General features: G+C 38.7%; 1 protein-coding gene across 19 annotated transcripts in view; it reads right to left on the bottom strand.

The window, feature by feature from the left end:
- TPK1 (thiamin pyrophosphokinase 1) overlaps positions 1 to 19,441 on the bottom strand; it is a 321,922-nt gene that overhangs the window by 156,094 nt on the left and 146,387 nt on the right. For 13 of the 19 annotated variants that reach the window (XR_011094032.1, XM_068674848.1, XM_068674847.1 and 10 more), the window contains 2 exons: positions 7,495 to 7,567; positions 2,545 to 2,572 (listed from right to left, as the gene is read on the bottom strand). Coding sequence is in view for 17 of the 19 variants with exons in the window: in XM_068674848.1 (XP_068530949.1) it covers positions 2,545 to 2,572; positions 7,495 to 7,567 (101 nt within the window). In the remaining 2 variants the exon portion in view is untranslated. The remainder of the gene's footprint in view (positions 1 to 2,544; positions 2,573 to 7,494; positions 7,568 to 19,441) is intronic. The other 6 variants (XM_068674859.1, XM_068674852.1, XM_068674860.1 and 3 more) reach the window with 1 other exon arrangement.

The following is a 19,441-nucleotide window of genomic DNA, read 5'->3' as shown; positions in this document are numbered from 1 at the left end:
CATTATGATATTACTTTCGTTTGGCATGAATAAAAAATCCACATAACCCAAATCACCCACACAACTCGCTTGAAAATGCGATCTTGACAAGACCTCTGAAATATTATTCAAGAAGGAGACCATTTTATGATAGCTCTGCTGAATAATTACATGACAAAGACATACAGAAAATGTCTAGTCCAAAATCCTAAACCCCATATACAATCTGAACTATTAATAATAGGATCATCACAGCCCTATAAATCTTTTTAACCTGATGAACCTGTATCTAAATTAAGACACTGAGTCTCTTTCAATTAATATCAGAAGAACATTAGAAAAAATAAAAAATACAACATATAACTTGGCTATACAGACCACTCATTTTTCAGTAAGCTAGGTGTGTTTTGTCATTGTTGGAGTTAGCTGGCAGCTGTGTTTCAGTGAGCTGACAGGTAGCTAATTCCTTCTAAAAGCTTAGAAGTTAATAACTCTCAAATAAATTGTGGAAGAGCTTGTGCCTGTGGTTTGGAAAGTGCTGTCATGCAGGTGACAAGGCTATGATGGGAGGGAACTGTAATTTTCTCATGTGCCAACTGAGGCTTTTCTACTGCCTTTCTCCTGACCATACGGTAACACAGAACTATTTTTGAGGGAAAACTCCACATTGTGCAAACTCTCTAAACGCTGGTTTCTTCACTGCATGTTGGAGATAAGAAGTGGGATGGGATATGAGGTTCCTCAGGAAGCGAGAGGACAGCATTACGAGGAATAACTGCAGTTAGCAGGAGTGCTGCATCTATACAGTTAAACTGGAGATAGGGGAGTGCAGCAAGAACACTTCCCCACCAGCAACCACAGTGCCTGTAGCACTGCAACTAAAAGTGGAAAACCATTCAGAAGATCGTGTATGTGTGTGTGACAGGACCTATTTTGCTAGACCAGTCTGTTAGTCTCACTCACCAGAGCAAAGCCTATGGGACCAGACCGTCAAAAAGAGCTTTTCAGCAACTTAGAACTAAGGTTCATAACATGAGATGCTTGAAATAAAGTCCAGGTGGCATTGGATACCCTCAACATGTTAGAAGCTCCATGATGAGTTTTTATAATCAGGGCTTTTTATAATTATGTCAGAGATGTCTTCAACAGGATATATAAAAGCAGGGATTGCTTGAAAGCTGAAGTGGTGATTGTCAGATAGGCATAGCCCATTCAACAGCAAGACAGAACTGTTTCAGATCCACCCGCACAATTTTTACAGCTTCTCCTGAAGGTATAAAACCTCTCACAAATTAATCAGGTTCTAAAATGAAACATGATTTCTTAGAAAACTGTTCAATGTAACAAAAATGCTTTGAGTCAAATTTCTCAATATTAAAAGTTCCATCCTGTATTAAAATTTACTTTTAGAAAACATTTAAAATGCAGGGATAAAAGATAAATTAAAATAGACACAGAAAAAATCATTATTTTTTATGCATTTGAATTTAAAACATATACCTGAGAGAGATCAATTAACACTATGATTTTCCAAAATTATTAAAAATTTTAGCCTCAGAAAGCAAGCAAGGAATATGACACTACTACATGCAGTTCAGCAAGACAGTGTAGAAGTTAGAGAGATGTACAAGCACTGCCACACAAACACATTTCATTGATCTAATTATAGATGCATCATCATAAAACAGAAAGGCAATGTTCACAACATATTTATTAAGCATTTCTACAACCCTGATAACCATTAACCCTGAAAGTGTAATAGAAAAAGGAAAGGGAAAGTGCTACAGCTACAGAACAGCCTGTAAAAATAAGCAGCTCTATGAGATTTAAAAAGAAAAGAGAATAGGAAAAAACAGAATTGTAAATAAATTGACAGCATTTAATTACACATCTGAAGCAGTGCCTACTACATCTACAGAAGTCTATGTGCTTCTAAAGCATATATAGTTTGCTTAGTAGAAAAGCTGAACTGGATTCTTACTAAACTGCATAATCTGGATTTCAAAGGGCACTGCATTCAACCTTCTGTTTCTAGGCATCAGTACAGATTTAGTATAATTTTAGATAATGTCTTTGGTCTCAAAAACTTCAAAAACTGAGTCTTGTTTGAGGCATAACAATACAAATGGCTGTTTTATCTTCAAAGTGATGCTTAAAAGGTTTCAATAATAGAAACATCCAGCTAAAGCAGATGAGACTGCAGCGACAGAAATATCACCACGTCCTCTCTGCTTTGTGCAGTGTCATTTCTCATGCGCTTCAGACTGTAAAAAGACTGCCAATGCATCTATTACAGGATCATATGAATACACATATTTATCCATGAAGTACAAAGACACTTCTCTATGTCTGTTTTAACATTGACAGAATAAACAGAATATTAAATTGTTGTTTTTCATCCTTCAGTTATAGTGCACTGTGATTTAAAAAAAGGAATTTAAACACAATATTCCATTTCCAGTTGAGGAGTGGTTTTACCCAGTTTTAATGATTTAACTCTTTAAAACATGGGAAACATAATCACTTATTTTTTAATGTAAAGGGTAAAAGACTATTAATACTCACTTGACAAGCTAATGATGCAAAAGAAAGGCTGCAGAGAATAAAAAGTAAAGCTGAATAACCTGTGACACATTCTTTCCCAAAAGCATGAAGAGCCTAAATCATTACTTACACATCCCACTTGTAACAGTCTATTATACAATTACTTTCCAACATAACTGAAAAAAAAAGCAGCAGTTTTGCCTTCAGATCTCTTTACTAACTACGACATGCCACACCTAACAGAGATGAACGTGAAGCAAATAAATCCATTTTATGGACTTTATTTAAATGAGGTTCCCTGACACAATGGTGATAATCCTTCTTAAGGGAAAATAGAAACACTGTCATGTAATCCTTGCTCAACTAAAAACATCAGAGGAATTGGCTTGAAGATATCACTTCCAGTAAAACCCTTTGGCTTCGGTAATCTGTATGTCATGTTTTCTGTAATGCCAAATATCTGCTCTTGCTTTCATCACTTAAATGAGGTAGAAAACCTCTGAGTCTAGAAGCAGCATCCTGGCATGAAGCTGGTGTGATGGAGGAGTCAGACCTGTAATTGCTTCACCACAGTGATACATCTGCTTAAAGAAATGTACATCTACTTTAAAGAACCATAATTAGTTTCACACACAGAATTTAATACTCCCCTTTCCTACGCAGCACTATGTGAGGCTGTCTTTGACACAACCACTTGTAAGTGAATATAACTCAATAATTAACATCCATAAGTTTTAATATGAAAAAGTAACATCTCTTAAACATTGGTTTGTTATATCCAGATAGACAGGAAGACATATGAAGAGCAGTCCCTTGGTTTGCTCAGCCCAGAGCAGGTTGGCTGAGGGGAGGCCTCATGGCGGCCTGCAGCTCCCTCATGAGGGGAGCGGAGGGGCAGGCGCTGAGCTCTGCTCTCTGGGGACAGCGACAGGACCTGAGGGAACGGCATGGAGCTGGGACAGGGGAGGGTCAGGCTGGGGGTTAGGGAAAGGTGCTGCACCCAGAGAGTGGTCGGGCACTGGGACAGGCTCCCCAAGGCAATGGTCAGAGCACCGAGCCTGCTGGAGTTCAAGAAGCATTTGAACAGCGCTGTCAGACACATGGCCTGTTTTTTGGGTGATCCTGTGTTGAGCCAGGAGTTGGACCCAATGATCTTTGTGGGTCCCTTACAACTCAGGAGATTCTGTGATAGAAGAAGTCATGATGCATTAATTTCTGTCGATAAGCATAGTTTAAAAAAAAAACAAAACCACACACACAAAAAAACAGAAACGAAAATAAACAACAGCAACAAAAAAATGGCTACTGGCACTCCTTTGTGTATGTGAAACTCAACATAACTATACAGCATCTTTACAATAAAATGAAGGGAAACATACTTTCAGCTTCAGAAACAAAGAGAAAAAATAGTATTTTAATTCCTGGTATAAATTTAACCACTGCAATTGAAATACCAAATGAACTTTCAGCACCACCTGCCCTTCATCTGGCAGTTGAATCTACAGCATTCAAGTCAGACTTTAGTGACAGAAAAGTTTGTGTGACTTTTCACTGCACATCATACTAAAAGGCAGATGGGAGTGCAAAGGGCGAATACCTCTCGGTACTTGCTCCTTGGTTCACTTTCCTTGATATTCACTCCATGCATACGCTCCATGAACTGCTCCAAGCGTGAGAGCTCCTCCCTCTCTCTCTAAGCTCATTTGTGCTGGCCATAATGAATCGTTCAGTTATACTTGTGCTAAGGAGTATTCCCTTCCCTGCGTGCCCTACCTCCCACCTTTTTCCTTCGTGTAACATTTGAATATAAGTTACACTAGGTATATATGCAAAAAAAACAGGGGCACAAAGAGATGAAAATCTATGTCACAGCATGAATTTTGATGAAGGCAACACTCTAGCTATGGTGCAAGTTGTTAATAACCCTGGTTTGGCAGCAGCTCAAGACAGGTGCATTTGACAGGGAAAACTCAAGACAGGTGTATCAAGAACAGGCAGGACAGCCTGCTGCCTGGTGGAACAGGAAAGGTGGCTGGGAGCAGAAAATGGGAGCAGAAGCATTAGCAGTGCCAATAGATTATTGTTGTTATTTGGTGAAGACCTAACTACTTGAAGAAGCTTACTCAGACACACATTTCAGGAGAAAAATATTTTATTGTCCAAAAGTAACATGCTCAACTTCATAAACACCTGGCTCATGAAATTGTTGGTAACAACATGGGCAAATGAAACTGGAGTGATATTTTGTGATGAATGTGTGTGCTTTCAGGTAATTCTATGTGCTAAGAATGGTTCTGGCTTTCAATTTGAGAAGGGGTATTTGGAAGCAATCCTGTGGAAAGGGAAGACTGTAGAAATATTCTAATGTTGAAGCCATGGAGCATGAATATCAAAAAGCTAGCAAGAGACAGGGCTTTATTTTGTACTGGGAAATACTGATCAGCTGGTTGACAGGCAGGAATTCTGTGGAGTCTCATCCAGTTGACCACTGAAAACTGCCACATCATATTTGTCTAAGCTTTGCTACAACACTTCTCCCATCTTCCCATTCATAATCATGAACAATTGATAAGAGAATGCTTGAAACAACATAGTTATACTAACTAATGGTATCATCTCGCCCCGTCTCTTGGTGCAATCTGCATGTGAGTCAGGGAGTGCTTCAGTAAGGGAGGAAGGACAACACAGAAGGAAACCCTAACTCACATCTGGACGTACTTCTCTGGAATGAATGACATTATGCTGAGCTAATCATGCAAAGTTATGTCACTGCCTGTTTTAAGCAGACCTCACCTATTCCTGGGTCACCAACACAACTGAGCTTTGGAAACTGCCTGGACTACCAAACCTGCTTTTACTGGACAAGATACTCTACAAGAAAACAAACAAACAAAAACAAACAAAAACAAAACCATCTCCCCATCTCTCCTAATTCTACATTTCGTTATATTTGAGCCCCTCACTACAAGAAGGACATGGAGGTGCTTGAGTGAGTCCAGAGAAAGGCAACAAAGCTGGTGAGGGGTCTGGAGAACAAGTCTTATGAGGAGCGGCTGAGGGAGCTGGGATTGTTCGGTCTGGAAAAGAGGAGGCTCAGGGGTGACCTTATCACTCTAGGTATCTTAAAGGAGGCTGTAGAGAAGTGGGAGTTGGTCTATTCTCCCACGTGCCTGGCAACAGGACGAGGTGGAATGGGTTAAAGTTGCATCAGGGAAGGTTTAGGTTGGATATTAGGAAGAACTTTACCGAAAGGGTTGTTAGGCATTGGAATGGGCTGCCCAGGGAAGTGGTGGAGTCACCATCCCTGGAGGTCTTTAAAAGACGTTTAGATGTAGAGCTTAGGGATAGGGTTCAGTGGAGGACTTGTTAGATCAGAAGTTGGACTCGGTGATCTTGGAGGTCATAGACAAAATGGTTCATACACAAAATGCAAACTGCACATCCTGCACATCAAGACTCAACTACAATGGAGCTGGCAGTTGGGATGTAACATCCAGAAAAGTAGACCCTGTGAAAAAGTGTAATACCAGTTCAGTTTAGCTTATCCCTTTCAATATCTGACTGCATTCTTCTCTCTCATACCCTTTCATCTCCCCTCTCTCTCACTCTATCTGTTGAGCAATCCTTAACCTGCATTCTTTGGTAGCTTTAACCTACTCACCAACATGCAGTTGATATAAGCTTTCGTACCAGTCTGTGACAAACAGAGCAGTGCATTTTGCAATTTCTCCATTTATTCACAGATCATGAATTTCCACTCTACAATGAACAGCATTAATCTGAAGCTTTTTTATTTTCACTTCACAAGTTGTAGCCCAAGGATTCCTTTACATTTTTCTTGTGCTGGTCTCCCAAGGTGGACTGCCATCATACACTTCTGCCTTCTAACAAATGAGGCAGAATATAGGAAAAAATATGGTGCTCCCTGGGGTACTGGAATCAAGTCCTACACACTCCTACAGCCCTCCCCTCGCAGTGTGAAATCATTTTTTTTCTGTTTGATCATAAGTCCACCAGGGGAGATTTTAGGCAAATTAGAGCCTCACACGTTGAATCACCAGTAGATATATCACAGACCTCAAAGTCTACTATCTCCTGAGGATCAAATACTTACTGCTCTTCCAAGTGCAGCCTGCTGCAAATGTAAGCTGACACACTGAGGCAAACTCTGCATTTGCAGAAACCTGCTGTCCAAGGCATGAGGGTAAAGCACAGTGCTCAGCACAAAAGCCTATACAGGCAGGTGGGTGAACTGTCAAATGCAGAACAGTAAGCTAAAAAAAGAACTTTAAAATATGGTAGGAATGTAGCCAACAATGAGCATTAAGACCTAAGAAACATGAACCTACGTTTATGTTGCTCACGGGAAATATGTTGGCTACATTAAGAATAAATTAATGGACACAGAAATTTGTCAAAAAAAACAACACATTAAGGAGAGCACTCCTCTAGTGAAGCACAGAAGTAGTGAGGACATAATTCAATACTTTGGTGGGTGATGAAAGAGACAGATGTTTCCGTCTGCAGCTTCCTGCTAAAAAGGTAAAGCTGTATCATGCAAAAATCACAGAGAGAAATGTTCTTGGGAGTTGTTCTGGGTGCTGGCCATACGTGAATCCTGGGAGGTTAATCTTCATTGTTCTGCATCTCACAGAGCTAAAAGTCTCAGATTTTTCAGGAAGTTTTATCATCGTTTCTTGTTACTATAATCTCCAGCCACATACCTTCTTTTTCTTGAGATGGTGCTATGAAACCACATCTTACTCAGCAGTCAGGCAGCTCACATATTGACTTCAAGCATTGCTACAGTGCCAGGCAGAACACCACATCTAAGCCCGTAAGATACCTTACACCTGAAGCCTCAAAGAAGCCAAGGGGTTTGTAAAAACACCTAATAACCAATGGAGGCAGTAATGGGTTGGATTTTACAATGGTCTAACACACAAACACATCAAAGGGATATTAATTTACCTTGGCCTTGTAGTACTCCTTGACTTCAGGCTGAATGGAATCAAAGTCACCACTGATGTAATCAGGCAAGAAGCTGAAAGGTAAGCAACAAAATGAAAAATTAATCCAACTTACTACTTTTTTTTTTCCCTCAAGAGTGCTAAAGGGTACAAGCATTAATCTCTCAAAGGAACAGGAGACAGTTAAAAGCATGTTAAAATGCAAGTTGACACAAAGTAAGGTAACAGGCAAAGGAAAACTGTCCCTTCTTTGCTGAGGGAGCTACACATCCGTTAGATGTTTACACAGCTCCCCAGGTCAGTAAGGCAAGACTTGTATCTGCATGTTTCTAGGAAGAGAGCTTGTCCCCTCAAATATCTTTCAAGCATATCACACAGCAAACTATTTGAAAAAGATTATCTTTGTGCTGTACATAAGCCTTGGCAGGTATCATTTGTCAGATGACAATGATAGCTTCTGAACAGCTGAGAGGTCACAAATGAGGCACTTCTCCCCTTTTACCTTTCATTCCTCCTATTTATTTATTTATTTATTAAAAATCACTGAACAAGTTGAATTCAATGCAGCGTATCCGGTTTCATTTCAAATATTGCAGCCTGAAGTCACAGGCAAATAATAACAATGGCTTAAGTGAGACTGCAGAGCCATGAAAGATGGTATACAGGGGTCTTCTGTTGCAAAAAATCTATGTTTTTAATCAAAGGCCCTAAATTGGTCACCTTCAGTTTCAGAACACGATAAACATTAAGAGCTTTTGTGGGCTGTCAGAGTACTGTAACTAGCTTGTTCAATTTAGCATGTGAGAATGTCGTGCATTTTTCTACCTATACAAAGTTTTTGAAGTTTGCTAATCACTTGTCACAAGGAAATGTATTCAATGCGGTTCTTATTCTCCTGGTGATTTACTGCATTAAAAATCTGATGAATAAGTAAAGTAGGATTAGTCTGTTTTGCCACTGTGATATGCTCCAATCCACTATGAATGATGTTCATTTTCTTCCTTTCTTTCCTTCTTTTATTCCTGTGCTAAAAAGAACACAGGATTGCTAATACATTAGATGACTGATTCAACAAGGTACCCACATTTGTTCCAAAGATTTGTATTTCAGTCATTACTGATGCCAACCACTTCTGTTCTTTTCTTCTCTTATTAGAAATCCTCTCTCCAGAACACGGAAACCAAATGCTCAGGGATTTTCAAGTCATATCTTGGATGTACAAAATATATATGAAATTGATTTAAAATCCCAACTATCATTTGTAAAGTAATATTGCTGCAAATAACATAGAAAATGCAATGTTGTGATATTTATCTCAACTTGTTTGCTTTTTTTTTTAATTGTAGAATGCTTAGAAATGTTTACTGCAGAAATTCTTATAAAATGTGCAATGAAACTTCAACTGCACTACAGAAAGAACAATTTAAGAATACTCTGAGGAAAAGAACAACAATACCCCAAAATAGAGCTTTCCATCTCGCCCAATTCTTGTAGTTTCAAGCAGCAGCTATGAAGACAGGTGTTTCAATAGCTGAGGCTCAATTGAGTTTTGAAATTAAAGCTGAGACTCCAGTGTTTTTTAACAAATGAAACACATAGCTCCTCTCCTCCATGGCTACTATACTTTATGATGAGCATGAGAGTTCATTAGCAAATTAGTTTATGGCTCAAACTGAGTTACAAGTATTAGGCAAGGCATACTGGGGCAGCTTTTACCACACGATGTTAAACAAATACTGGGGAGTCTACAAACTCCCCAAAGGAAAACTTACAGAGTTCCTGTGTTCTGGCTCCATCCTAAGATTTCGAAAGAGAGGCAGGGTACCTGGCTACCATTTCCTCTGAAAATCAAAAGCTGCTTCAGCAGAAGCTGGTAAGCATGGTTGTTGCGACTTAGTTTATGTGCAGCTATTGCATTTCAAATTCACTGCCCTCTGCTATTATTATGGCTGTTATAAAAGGATATGTTCCAAAAATAATGTCACTCAAAGTGATGTTACCACACTCAGGGCGAGGGAGGGCAGTCCCTTCTGTACCACGTTTTGTTGAGGACACAGAAAGCAACTTGAACACATGCAAATACTTCAGTGCTCTGTTTTATATGCCCAGGTGAGGGTAGTTCAAAACCAGCAAAAACTAAACAGAAAATTAGATTTGTTCCTTCATTGTAAGGCTGAACACCTCAATGTACAGACAAAAAAAACATGTTTGTAAAACTAAAATTGCTGTCAGTTTACCTTTGCCAATGACCTATTTACTGGTTACACTGTGCCTAAAAAACTACAGCTAATCATTTTCAATTTGTTATTTTCCTTTAGTTTATTCCAGTTTTAAACAAACTAAAGTCGCGCTAGGCATTATCGTGGTGCCCCTGGATGTGAGCCCTGGATGCAGCCCAGCAGGTTGGCAATTAAGAACAACAGCAAGCTGCCATGGAAAGCCAACTGGATATGACACGTCCGCTCTGATGAAAAAGCTGTTAAGATTGTTCATCTTACCGAAATGCCATGCATAAATCCAAAAGTGTCTTTGTCATTTTTTCTCTACATTAACTACAGACTGCAGTGCTTTCGAGTAATCATTTCTCCCAAGCACTTCAAGAGGAACTAGGAGCGGAGTTAGCTGAAAAATACACCTTCTCTAAATCAAGTGCTTCTGCACAGTTTTTGCTCTCATCCAAATTAAAATCACTTCCATGACAAAAGGTAGATCAAATTCTACCTAAACTTTTACAAGGAAAAGCAACGAGAACCTCTATCGAGTCTCTCATGTACTCTGACAGTGTTCCTGGTTGCACTATGTCCCATTTCAAAACACTCTCTGTAAGTATTTTGCTTGTAGCCACCACAAAACCAGAAATTACTAACAGAGAATAAGGAATCCTGGCTGGGAAATGTAAAATTTCAAAAAGTCTAAGCCTCACCTTATCAAACATTGCCTTTTTCTAAAACAGCATTTTTCTCTTCCCCTCCCTTTGAGTAACAACAGAAACAAACAAACAAAAAATCTAGAAAGAAACTCTTGTTTCAGAAAAAAATATCCATCATGAGTAAATCTTAGCTTGCACCATTTGCCTCAAAAACATTTCAGCTTTACCTTCAGAGGATGACTGTAGGTCTTTGTACCTCACTGACTATGCAAACCAATAAAAGCAAGCCAACATTCAGCTGAGAGTCAAATGCTGTGTTTGACTTAGTCCTTTAAGGTTTTGTGGGACAAAGTGTCTGATTCAGGAGAGTACAATTTAGTCAAAGCTATTTTCTTTTGCAATTAACAGGACTGAAGGCTGCTAATGACAGGACTGAAGTCCTTATGTGCCGAGCTGTCATAGACTAGCTAGCCTCAGAGGTTAGCACTAGCTGATTAAACAGAGGGAAAGTAGTTGAGATATATATTGAAAAAGAAAACAACAACAAGAAGCCATACAAAAGGAACTTAAGAATATTTTGTAATAAATGGTTTTCACTTGTTTTCTTTTGGTATAGTTTTGTATTTACTCCAGTTTTACTCCAAGCAGAACAATCCAGGAGAACAGGCTCTGGAGAACCCCATTATCAGGCTTACCACCATGTGAGCAGAAGAAATTATGTCAGAAAAAAGGGTAACCAGAAAGGTCTCTCCATAAAACAGCAGCCCTTATTTAAAGTATGAATTAAAAGCAGTTATTTTTATCAGTCTAACTCATGCTCTAACCTCAAATTCATGAACAATTCTTATTCTGTATCACAACTGTATTTAAGATGACCACTTCTCTCAGTGACATATATGGCACATATCCTTTAATAGAGGAGGTTATCTTTTTTTTGGCCTAAGATGGCAAAAGATGTCTTTGATTCCTTTCCAAAGTACCATTTGAAATTTTCATTTCTAAACAATCCCAATGATGTAGTCTACTGCATTTTATAACCATGTTTTACCAGTCTTATTAGCTATTAATTAGCAGTCTTCATATTAGGTCATGATTAGCTCACCTGAATTAATTCTCTGGTGCTCTACACTGACATTTATCAGAATTGAGTCAACTCCATAATCCCACTGGGACTCAAAGTGTAACAACATTCCTTGTGAAATCCTCCTAGTCTACTACACTTTTTCTAGAGCTATCAAGAAGCATAACACCAGGTATTGAGCAACAAAAATACCTCAAAAGTCTTGGACCAAACTGTGTTTCTGTGTTTTGTTTCTCTTCACTTATCATTCTTCTTCCTTTTTATTTATTATTATTATTATTTTTTTTGTTCCAGACCATTTTTGAGACATACAATAATATCTATCTAAAATGAGTTTGAAGTTACAAGGGCCAGGATTGCTTTCAGCTCAGGACCTGAAGGCACTTCCATAGCACAGTGGTTATGTTACATTTATAAAAGGAACAAACAAACAAAAAAAGTAAGCAAATTTTCAGTATGAAACCTGCAAAGGTTCAACTTACAAAAGGTTTAGCTTACAAAAAAAAAGAAGAAAAAAAAAGAGCATAAGTTTTGAGACAGACCGCAGCTAGGGCATTTATCTAAACTGGACAAAGGCTGAATGTTGAATGAACAGTTTTATGAACTCCCAGGATGCTGGGTTGCAGAGCAAGGAAAAAAAATGTAGCACATCTGCCATAATACACCAATGAAATTTTAGTCACCACTACCATAAAACAGTGATCAACTCTATCCATAGATACAGATTATGAAATGAATAGAAGCTATTTAAACTCTGAGGTTCCCATGCTAAGTAAGCACAACCATGTCTTGTGCCTTCAAGAAAGCCATATACTTGACACAGCTTAATTCAATAAGCAGAGTTATTTCCAAATATTCAACAGTAATGAACATCATGTTAAATTTTAAACATCTGAAGACTTGCTTCTTTATTCACTTTAAGAATTCAGTGTGAAGTGGTAAATATGCCTTTTTATATAGTTACAAAAGAAAAAAAAATACAACATGCCACACTTCAGCAGTTACTTTATAATAAAAAAAACTGCACTGACTCCTTAAATAAATTGCTCTGGCATCTCTGTTCAGTTCTATCATTAATTCAAAGTTACAGTTTCCTAGTACTATTGACTTTTCTTGTGATGTAGCTCCTTTAGCACATAATTGTCTGCAATTAACCTTTTTTAAACAAATGTTAACATCAGAGACATGAACATTTAAAGGCAGTTATCTGTGGTACCCTTTGCTTCCTTCAGTTACAGCACAGAAAACAATCCCACACAGACAAGCTGTATATGCCCCAGCTGTATCACTCAAGGGCACAGAGTGGGTTCCCCACACTTTTTTTCCACTACTAAAAATGAATTTTAAAAATCAGTGCCTTTTACCCTGCAATAATAGACACACTTAAGCTACTTCCAGGTAGAAAAACACAGTGAAGATGACAGGATTCCGATCTACCATGAAAAAAAGTCACTAAAGTCAGCCTTGACTTTTGTAAGCATCTTGTAGTTGGGAATACAGAAGGTAAAACACTTTAGCATTTCTTCAGGATAAATATTTAAACCATTTTATCAACAGCAACAAAATGAATGCCCTGAAAACTAATTTTCTGGCTGCTAAGATGCACTTTCAGCTTGCCCTCCTGACTGTCAGTTTTGACTGGAAGGATGAGGGTTGCTCTGGTCAGAAGGGTGTTAAGTCTGTTTAAATCTGTCAGAAGAATCCTGATAACTGCTGTGAAAATCAAAGTCTCTTTTTAACTCCCAGAGACAGCCACAGCACAAGTTGATGTCATTTACATTTTGTCTCAAAGCAGCACACTCACATGCCCCATGTAACTGTACGGAGGGATGTTCTTGAGGAAAGGAGAAATGTCAGACTGCAAGATATATTCAGAGTTAATGTATATTAAACCTATAAATGTCTTCTTGGTATTACCTGCAAGGTTACGGCAAGTAAAGGTCACACCTGAAGCTTAAAAGCCAAACACTTAAGTAGCAACAGAATTAATGATTTTAAAAAAAAAGTGGTTATTGAAAACACTGTGTTTTGGTTCACCTCAAACCGATCACAGGCAGGATTCCGTAAGCTATTAAAAATCTAGCTGAAGCACAGTTCCTAGCTCCACACTCTGCTTCTCAGTTAAGACCCCCCTGAAGTCAGCTAGCCTGCTTTTCCTGACTCCACGGTTCACATCACCGTTATTTCAATCCAAAAGTCTCCCTTATCACTGTATAACTTTTGTATTAGGGTGCAATTGACAAAGGCGTTATGCTAGTTGCTGTATGAATTCAAAAACAAAAGACAAACAAACAAGCCTGCAAAGCCCATTCCCTCTTCAAGATCTTAGTAATCCCTAATGTTCATTATGTGATTGCTTACACAGAAATGTAATTCCCAAACAAGTAATTCCCAAACAACATTTTGTACACTACAATAAATCTAGACGACAGATTTAGCACAAAAAATAAGAAGAACAGAGGAAACCATGCTACAGACCCAAGTTTAACAAAGAATGCAAGTATATTTACGGGTAAGGACATATATAAATACCAAGTTTGTGTGACCCTGCCAGAATTCTTTGCATAGATTATTACCAAGTGTATGGGCTACAATCAAGAAGCTTCACGGTTAAAACTACTTGTTAATACCTGGAAACCTTGGAGAACAGCTTCTTTTCCCCTTACTTTATTAAAAAGCTTAGTGTTAAAGAGCATAAAAGTATTGTTTTATTTGCAAATGCTGTGATTTAAAGAAAAAGATAAAAATGTGTGAAGATACGAGGGCAATAATGCGTTCATTTATGCTTGCTTGGTATGCAGTGTCACCTTGCAAATAATAAAAAATACCTGAAATAAATTGCAGATCTTATTACCCTCAGCTCTAACGGCTATGCAAAGCACACATCAGGGGAACATTTTCTGCAGGGGACAGCCAACGAGCTCCCATTATCATTAACAAAAATCATGCAGCTAATGCCCTGCTTCGAAACTTTTCCCTCAGTGACAGAGAAGAGTATTAATGATAGCTACAACTGTTGCATTTTTATTCTTAATTGCCAATATTTGAAACTGTTCTCCAGTTGCAATCAATACAGTATAAAATAAAAGGACGCTCCAAGATTTAAGGAATGCTCACTTGTTCATCATGGTGCTGGACACCCTCCTACATTCAGGTACATACAGGTAATTTGGAAAAAAATAAAGGAATACTACACACAGGACATGGTACTTCTAGAGACTGCTGCTAAAATACTTCCTTTTTATTACTTACAGACTCATACATTGCTCAAAATAAAGCTTACATGAATGCAACATTGTCACCAGCACCACGGAGTCACATAAAGATGAGAAAGAAATAGATGGCAGAATGTGCTCTAAAAACTGAGGAAAACAAGCCGCTACATTAGAGAAAGGTGAACTGCTCATTAACACTTTAGACAGCATGTGAAAAATGAAAGGGATAGGATTGTATCTAAGACATGGTAAATTTACATTGAAAGTCACAAGCTACACAAACTGAGATTTAGTTACCAGTCTCAAAAAGGCAGCACTGGGAGCTGGAGTCAGATCTGGGAATCTTCAAGGAGTGCCACCGAAGTTGGATTTTGCTGCTCCAACATAAGAACAGACTCCAAGACAGGATAAATAATTTCTTTTAATTCTGAAATAGGCATGTTATCTTTTTCTCTCTAACTAGCTATTTACTAATAATACCTACTGTGGCTTGAAAACTCATTATACAATTTTAAGTCAGTTTTGACAACTACTATTTTAAATCTAAGCATCCATTCACACTGGTAAGAATGGTTAAAAGTCAAACACAATAAAAAAGTTATACATGAAAGATGTTCACTGGGATTTCTTTGCTTCGATAATTTACTTGCTCTCACCTGAGTACCTTAAGTACCTGCTGTGAGTTTAGCATCCGTTTAAGTACTTCCAAAAACAGAGAAGGCCACCTATGAAAGAGAGGTTGAGTTGCTTTGCTTCTTCAAGGCTTGAAACTGCAAGTAAAGTTGCAGCAGAAACCCTCTAGCACCCTTCCTACACAATGACTCCCTAGTGTAATGAGAAGAGATTTATACCCTCACTGAGCAACCTGTTCCAAGTGGACACAATTGCTGACCCTTCAGGAAAAGCCTGTAGGTTTTCAAATGTCTTAATTATTCTTCTCCTGTTCAGGCCTGAATTTTACTTTCCGATTTCCATGTACAAATCATTTTATAGGTTAAATTTTGTTGTTGTTGTTGTTGTTGTTGTTGTTGTTTTGTTGGCCAGAAAAGAGACATCTTGACAATTACGTAAATGAGGTTTGCAGGGTCTAGGTCATTTATGTGAGTGGTTCCCTGTTGTGGTTCATTCTGTCAATACATCTTTGAGAGACTTCCTTGCGATACCTTCCCCAGTGCTTGTGAAGCTTTACAAGTATCATAGCCAGTATCACACAGGTAAGTTGGGGGTGGTGTCGTGTTCTAAAGGATTTGCTAGTGATCATTTCACAACTTTTGTGGCTTTTTGATACTTTTAGGTGTTCTGTGATGATGGATCTGTAGGGGGAAAATGGAGATGAATTTGATTTTTAGAGTGGAGAGGAGAAATGCAAATCAAGGTAGAAGTATATCTCTGTGCTAGCAGTGTATGTAGAACTACATTTTATTCTATTATTTCCTTACCAGGATTATTTCCTCACGAGAGGGAGTGGGGGGAAAGGCACCAATCTATTCTCTTTAGTCACTAGTGATAGGACGTGCAGGAATCGTGTCAAGCTGAGGCAGGGGAGGTTTAGGTTAGACATCAGGAAGAGGCTCTTCACTGAGAGGGTGGTCGCACACTAGAACAGACTCCCAAGGGACGTAGTCACCGCACCAAGTCTGTTGGAGTTTAATAAGTGCTTGGACTGTGCACTGTGTCTAAGTCTGAAATTTTGGGTAGACCTATGTGGTGCCAGGAGTTGGACTCAATGATCCTTGTGGGTCCCTTCCAGCTCAGTATAGTCTATGATTCTATGAAGAAAGAATCATAGCCATAAAAAGTAAATTGCCACACAAAAGATTATTTAAAAACACTTACTCAGAAGACATGAAGTCTTAACGGAGTAAGCCAGAAAGAACAACTCAAGACAACATAACTGCTGATAGGTGAAGTTGACTCTCATATGGTTAATGAAAGTATCTTCTGCTCTGAACTCTTATTTTTCTGTAAAGCAACCATTGAACAAACTCTAGATTGTGTGTACACGTGTGTGGATGTGGTGGAGTACCTCACATATAGTAATATGACTTTGGGTTTTGAGCCCTTACACTGATAAGCCACATAGTATTTTTCAACGAAACAACGAACTGAGGATCCTGAGAACACTTGGACTATACAGAGGACCAAGACATACTGCTTCATCTTTGTAGAGAATGTGAAATCACACAGCAAGCAACAGAGAAAACACATGTAACTGCACACAGCTGTTTTAAGTCTGTCGTCTCTGTAGGGCTGAAATTTGGTAAGTCACTGGGAGGCAGAAGTTTTATTAAACCTTTTGCTGCTGACCTCTGCTGCAGCTTGTCTGGAAGCGGCAGAGAACCATGGTATTCCACCAGAGCATCGGCATTTCAAAAGGTAACTGCACCTCCAGCCCAGCCAGCACAAAAGCATTAATTAGAGAGAGAGAGCAGAAGATAAATGAGCACACAAAATGAGAGTTGGATGATAACTGAAGCTTAGTAACCTTTGCTTAGTAACCATCCTTGTTTTCATTAGACTAATTCAAGTGAACATTCCACCATTTCTACACAGTCTAGCTATACAATGTGTGATTGTAGTTCATTATAGTACTTGTTATTTAGACAACAACTTATCAAAAAGTTTAAAACAAATTCTTTTAGGGTTAGTTCTAATTGCAAAGGTAAAGGGTTGGCCTCAAGAGGTCTGAAGGAACTGGTGGAAAAGTGTTTAATATATCTGTGACCCTGTCTTCTGTGGGCTGGAGCACCCCAACTGGGTAAGGCTTCTGCAGCTGGCAGAGAAAACCAAGACACTCACCCTTTTCCTACCCTCCTCACAGTGCCACTGACTACAGGGTTAAAGTACCAGAATAGGTCATTTAGTTGGCACAATCACCAGGTTTACAGTTCTCAATACAGAAAAGCACTTCTCTCGCTCAAGTAAGATTACAACTATTTCAAATAATCATTTTGGTGAGTGTAGCTATAATTTAAATGACTCCGATAAAACTCTAATTAAGTTAGAATAAAAAAAAATAAAAACCTTTTATGGTTAACTGACATATAGATGGAATTAAAGAACAAAATAAAACTGCAACTCTTTTTTACAAATAAATCTACCTTTTGATCACAAACCAATATGGTTCGTTGGAATGTTTTTTTTTTGTATCAAGGTTTTTATTTGTGTTTTCATTTTTCCTAACAGAATAAAGCCTGGAGGATTGATAATATATGTTAATCAAAGGAAATGTCAGCTCTCTCTTGCTGTTTTCTTCCGTAAAATGCTTAAACCTTTTAAATAACTAAATTCACGCCTATGCTCTGCACCTTAGTAGATGCAAAAGGATGTCTAGTTGACAATGACTTTCTGGATCTATTTTTTTTTCTTTCTGTTCCTTAGTGAACAAACCTCCATATAACAAAACCTAATAAACTCAAGCTGTGGTAGTGCCACTCTGATCACTATGCTAGCTGTCTGCTTTCCTAATGACAGTAACCATGAGTGTAAAAAAACCACCCTAATCTTAACGTCTTCCTTTTGATTTGCTGCAATCAGATTGCTCCTCCTTGCAGTCAGGAGAGCTTCCAAATGCTCCCCAAAGACAAGGACTTTTTAGAAGCTAGTCATCACCACCAAAAGGGTGCTAACTGCAGCTCTCTGGACAGCTGATCTGAAAAGATAAAAGAGCAATTGCACAGTCATGGAATCCAGTGCAAGTGTGGGAAAAGACCCTTAGGAGAAAAAAAAAAAAGCCTGAATTTAGCACTGGTCAAAGCATCATGCCAGACCCTAAAGTCCTTCTCATTTCCAGGTGCTCCCTTTCCACACCAAAAGCAGTGGTTATCACACAGGCACTCAGAAGGTATCATCTTTTCTTGTCCTCGGCTACTGCTTAATGCTGGAGTAATTCCCCAACAGTTCAGAAATAAGCTCACCTCCAGTAGCTGAGGATCTAGTTTATATCAATTATTTTATAATTTAGCCCCCAGCTGTTACATATGAAGACTAGGAAGCAGGATGTCTCTTTTCAGATGTATTGCAATCCTGCATACACACCTCAGCTATGTTGTGCTCATCTGACCTACTGATATTTTACCTGCAGCTTATTAGACTAATTTTACCAAAGAAATGCTGATCCTAAGCACAACTTACAATTGGTGTTGTAACAATCACAGGAGTCTGCCCAGATTTTTACATCTGGCACAGACTTAATGATCTTAACTACTGAGAAAGAACAGCAAATACATCAAGGCAGCAAATTTGTGCAAGAAGTCCAGGTTTGCAAATAACATTTCCTGCAGCTCATATTAGAAGTCACCCATCACTGCAGAGACTTAACTACAGAAATCATTAACGAGCAGCAAGAATCTGCACTTACGTGCTGAAATTCTTACTGGGTCCCACACACATATGTGCTGCTTTTGCTATTAAGTCTTAATGTCCAGACTGTGTCTGGGACCCCTCCACCAAACTCCAACTGTATGTTGGAAAGGGGAGAAAGGGGAGAGCTGGCTGTCATCACAAGTGTTGCATCCAAAACATGGAAATTTTGTCGTGGAGGGATGGTTTCAAGAGAACCTGAGCCAGCTCTCCAGTATGTATCCGCAGTGTTTACTATACTGTACCTTCTCAATGCAGAATTTACAGCACACATGGTAGCGTTTAGATATCTAAACACCTGACAGATATCAAAGCCAGGCAGGTAAAGGTATTGATTTGGTGCTCATTTCTAAATGGCAATCACAGAAACATTTGCACACGTTATCTGTTCCCAATTCTCCCCCTCTCCAATCCTCTTCCT

Source organism: Anas acuta, chromosome 2 (genome assembly GCF_963932015.1).
Source record: "Anas acuta chromosome 2, bAnaAcu1.1, whole genome shotgun sequence".
Lineage (NCBI taxonomy): Eukaryota > Metazoa > Chordata > Aves > Anseriformes > Anatidae > Anas > Anas acuta.
Note: the sequence above shows the minus strand (reverse complement) of the source record. Positions and strands in the feature narration are given on the sequence as shown.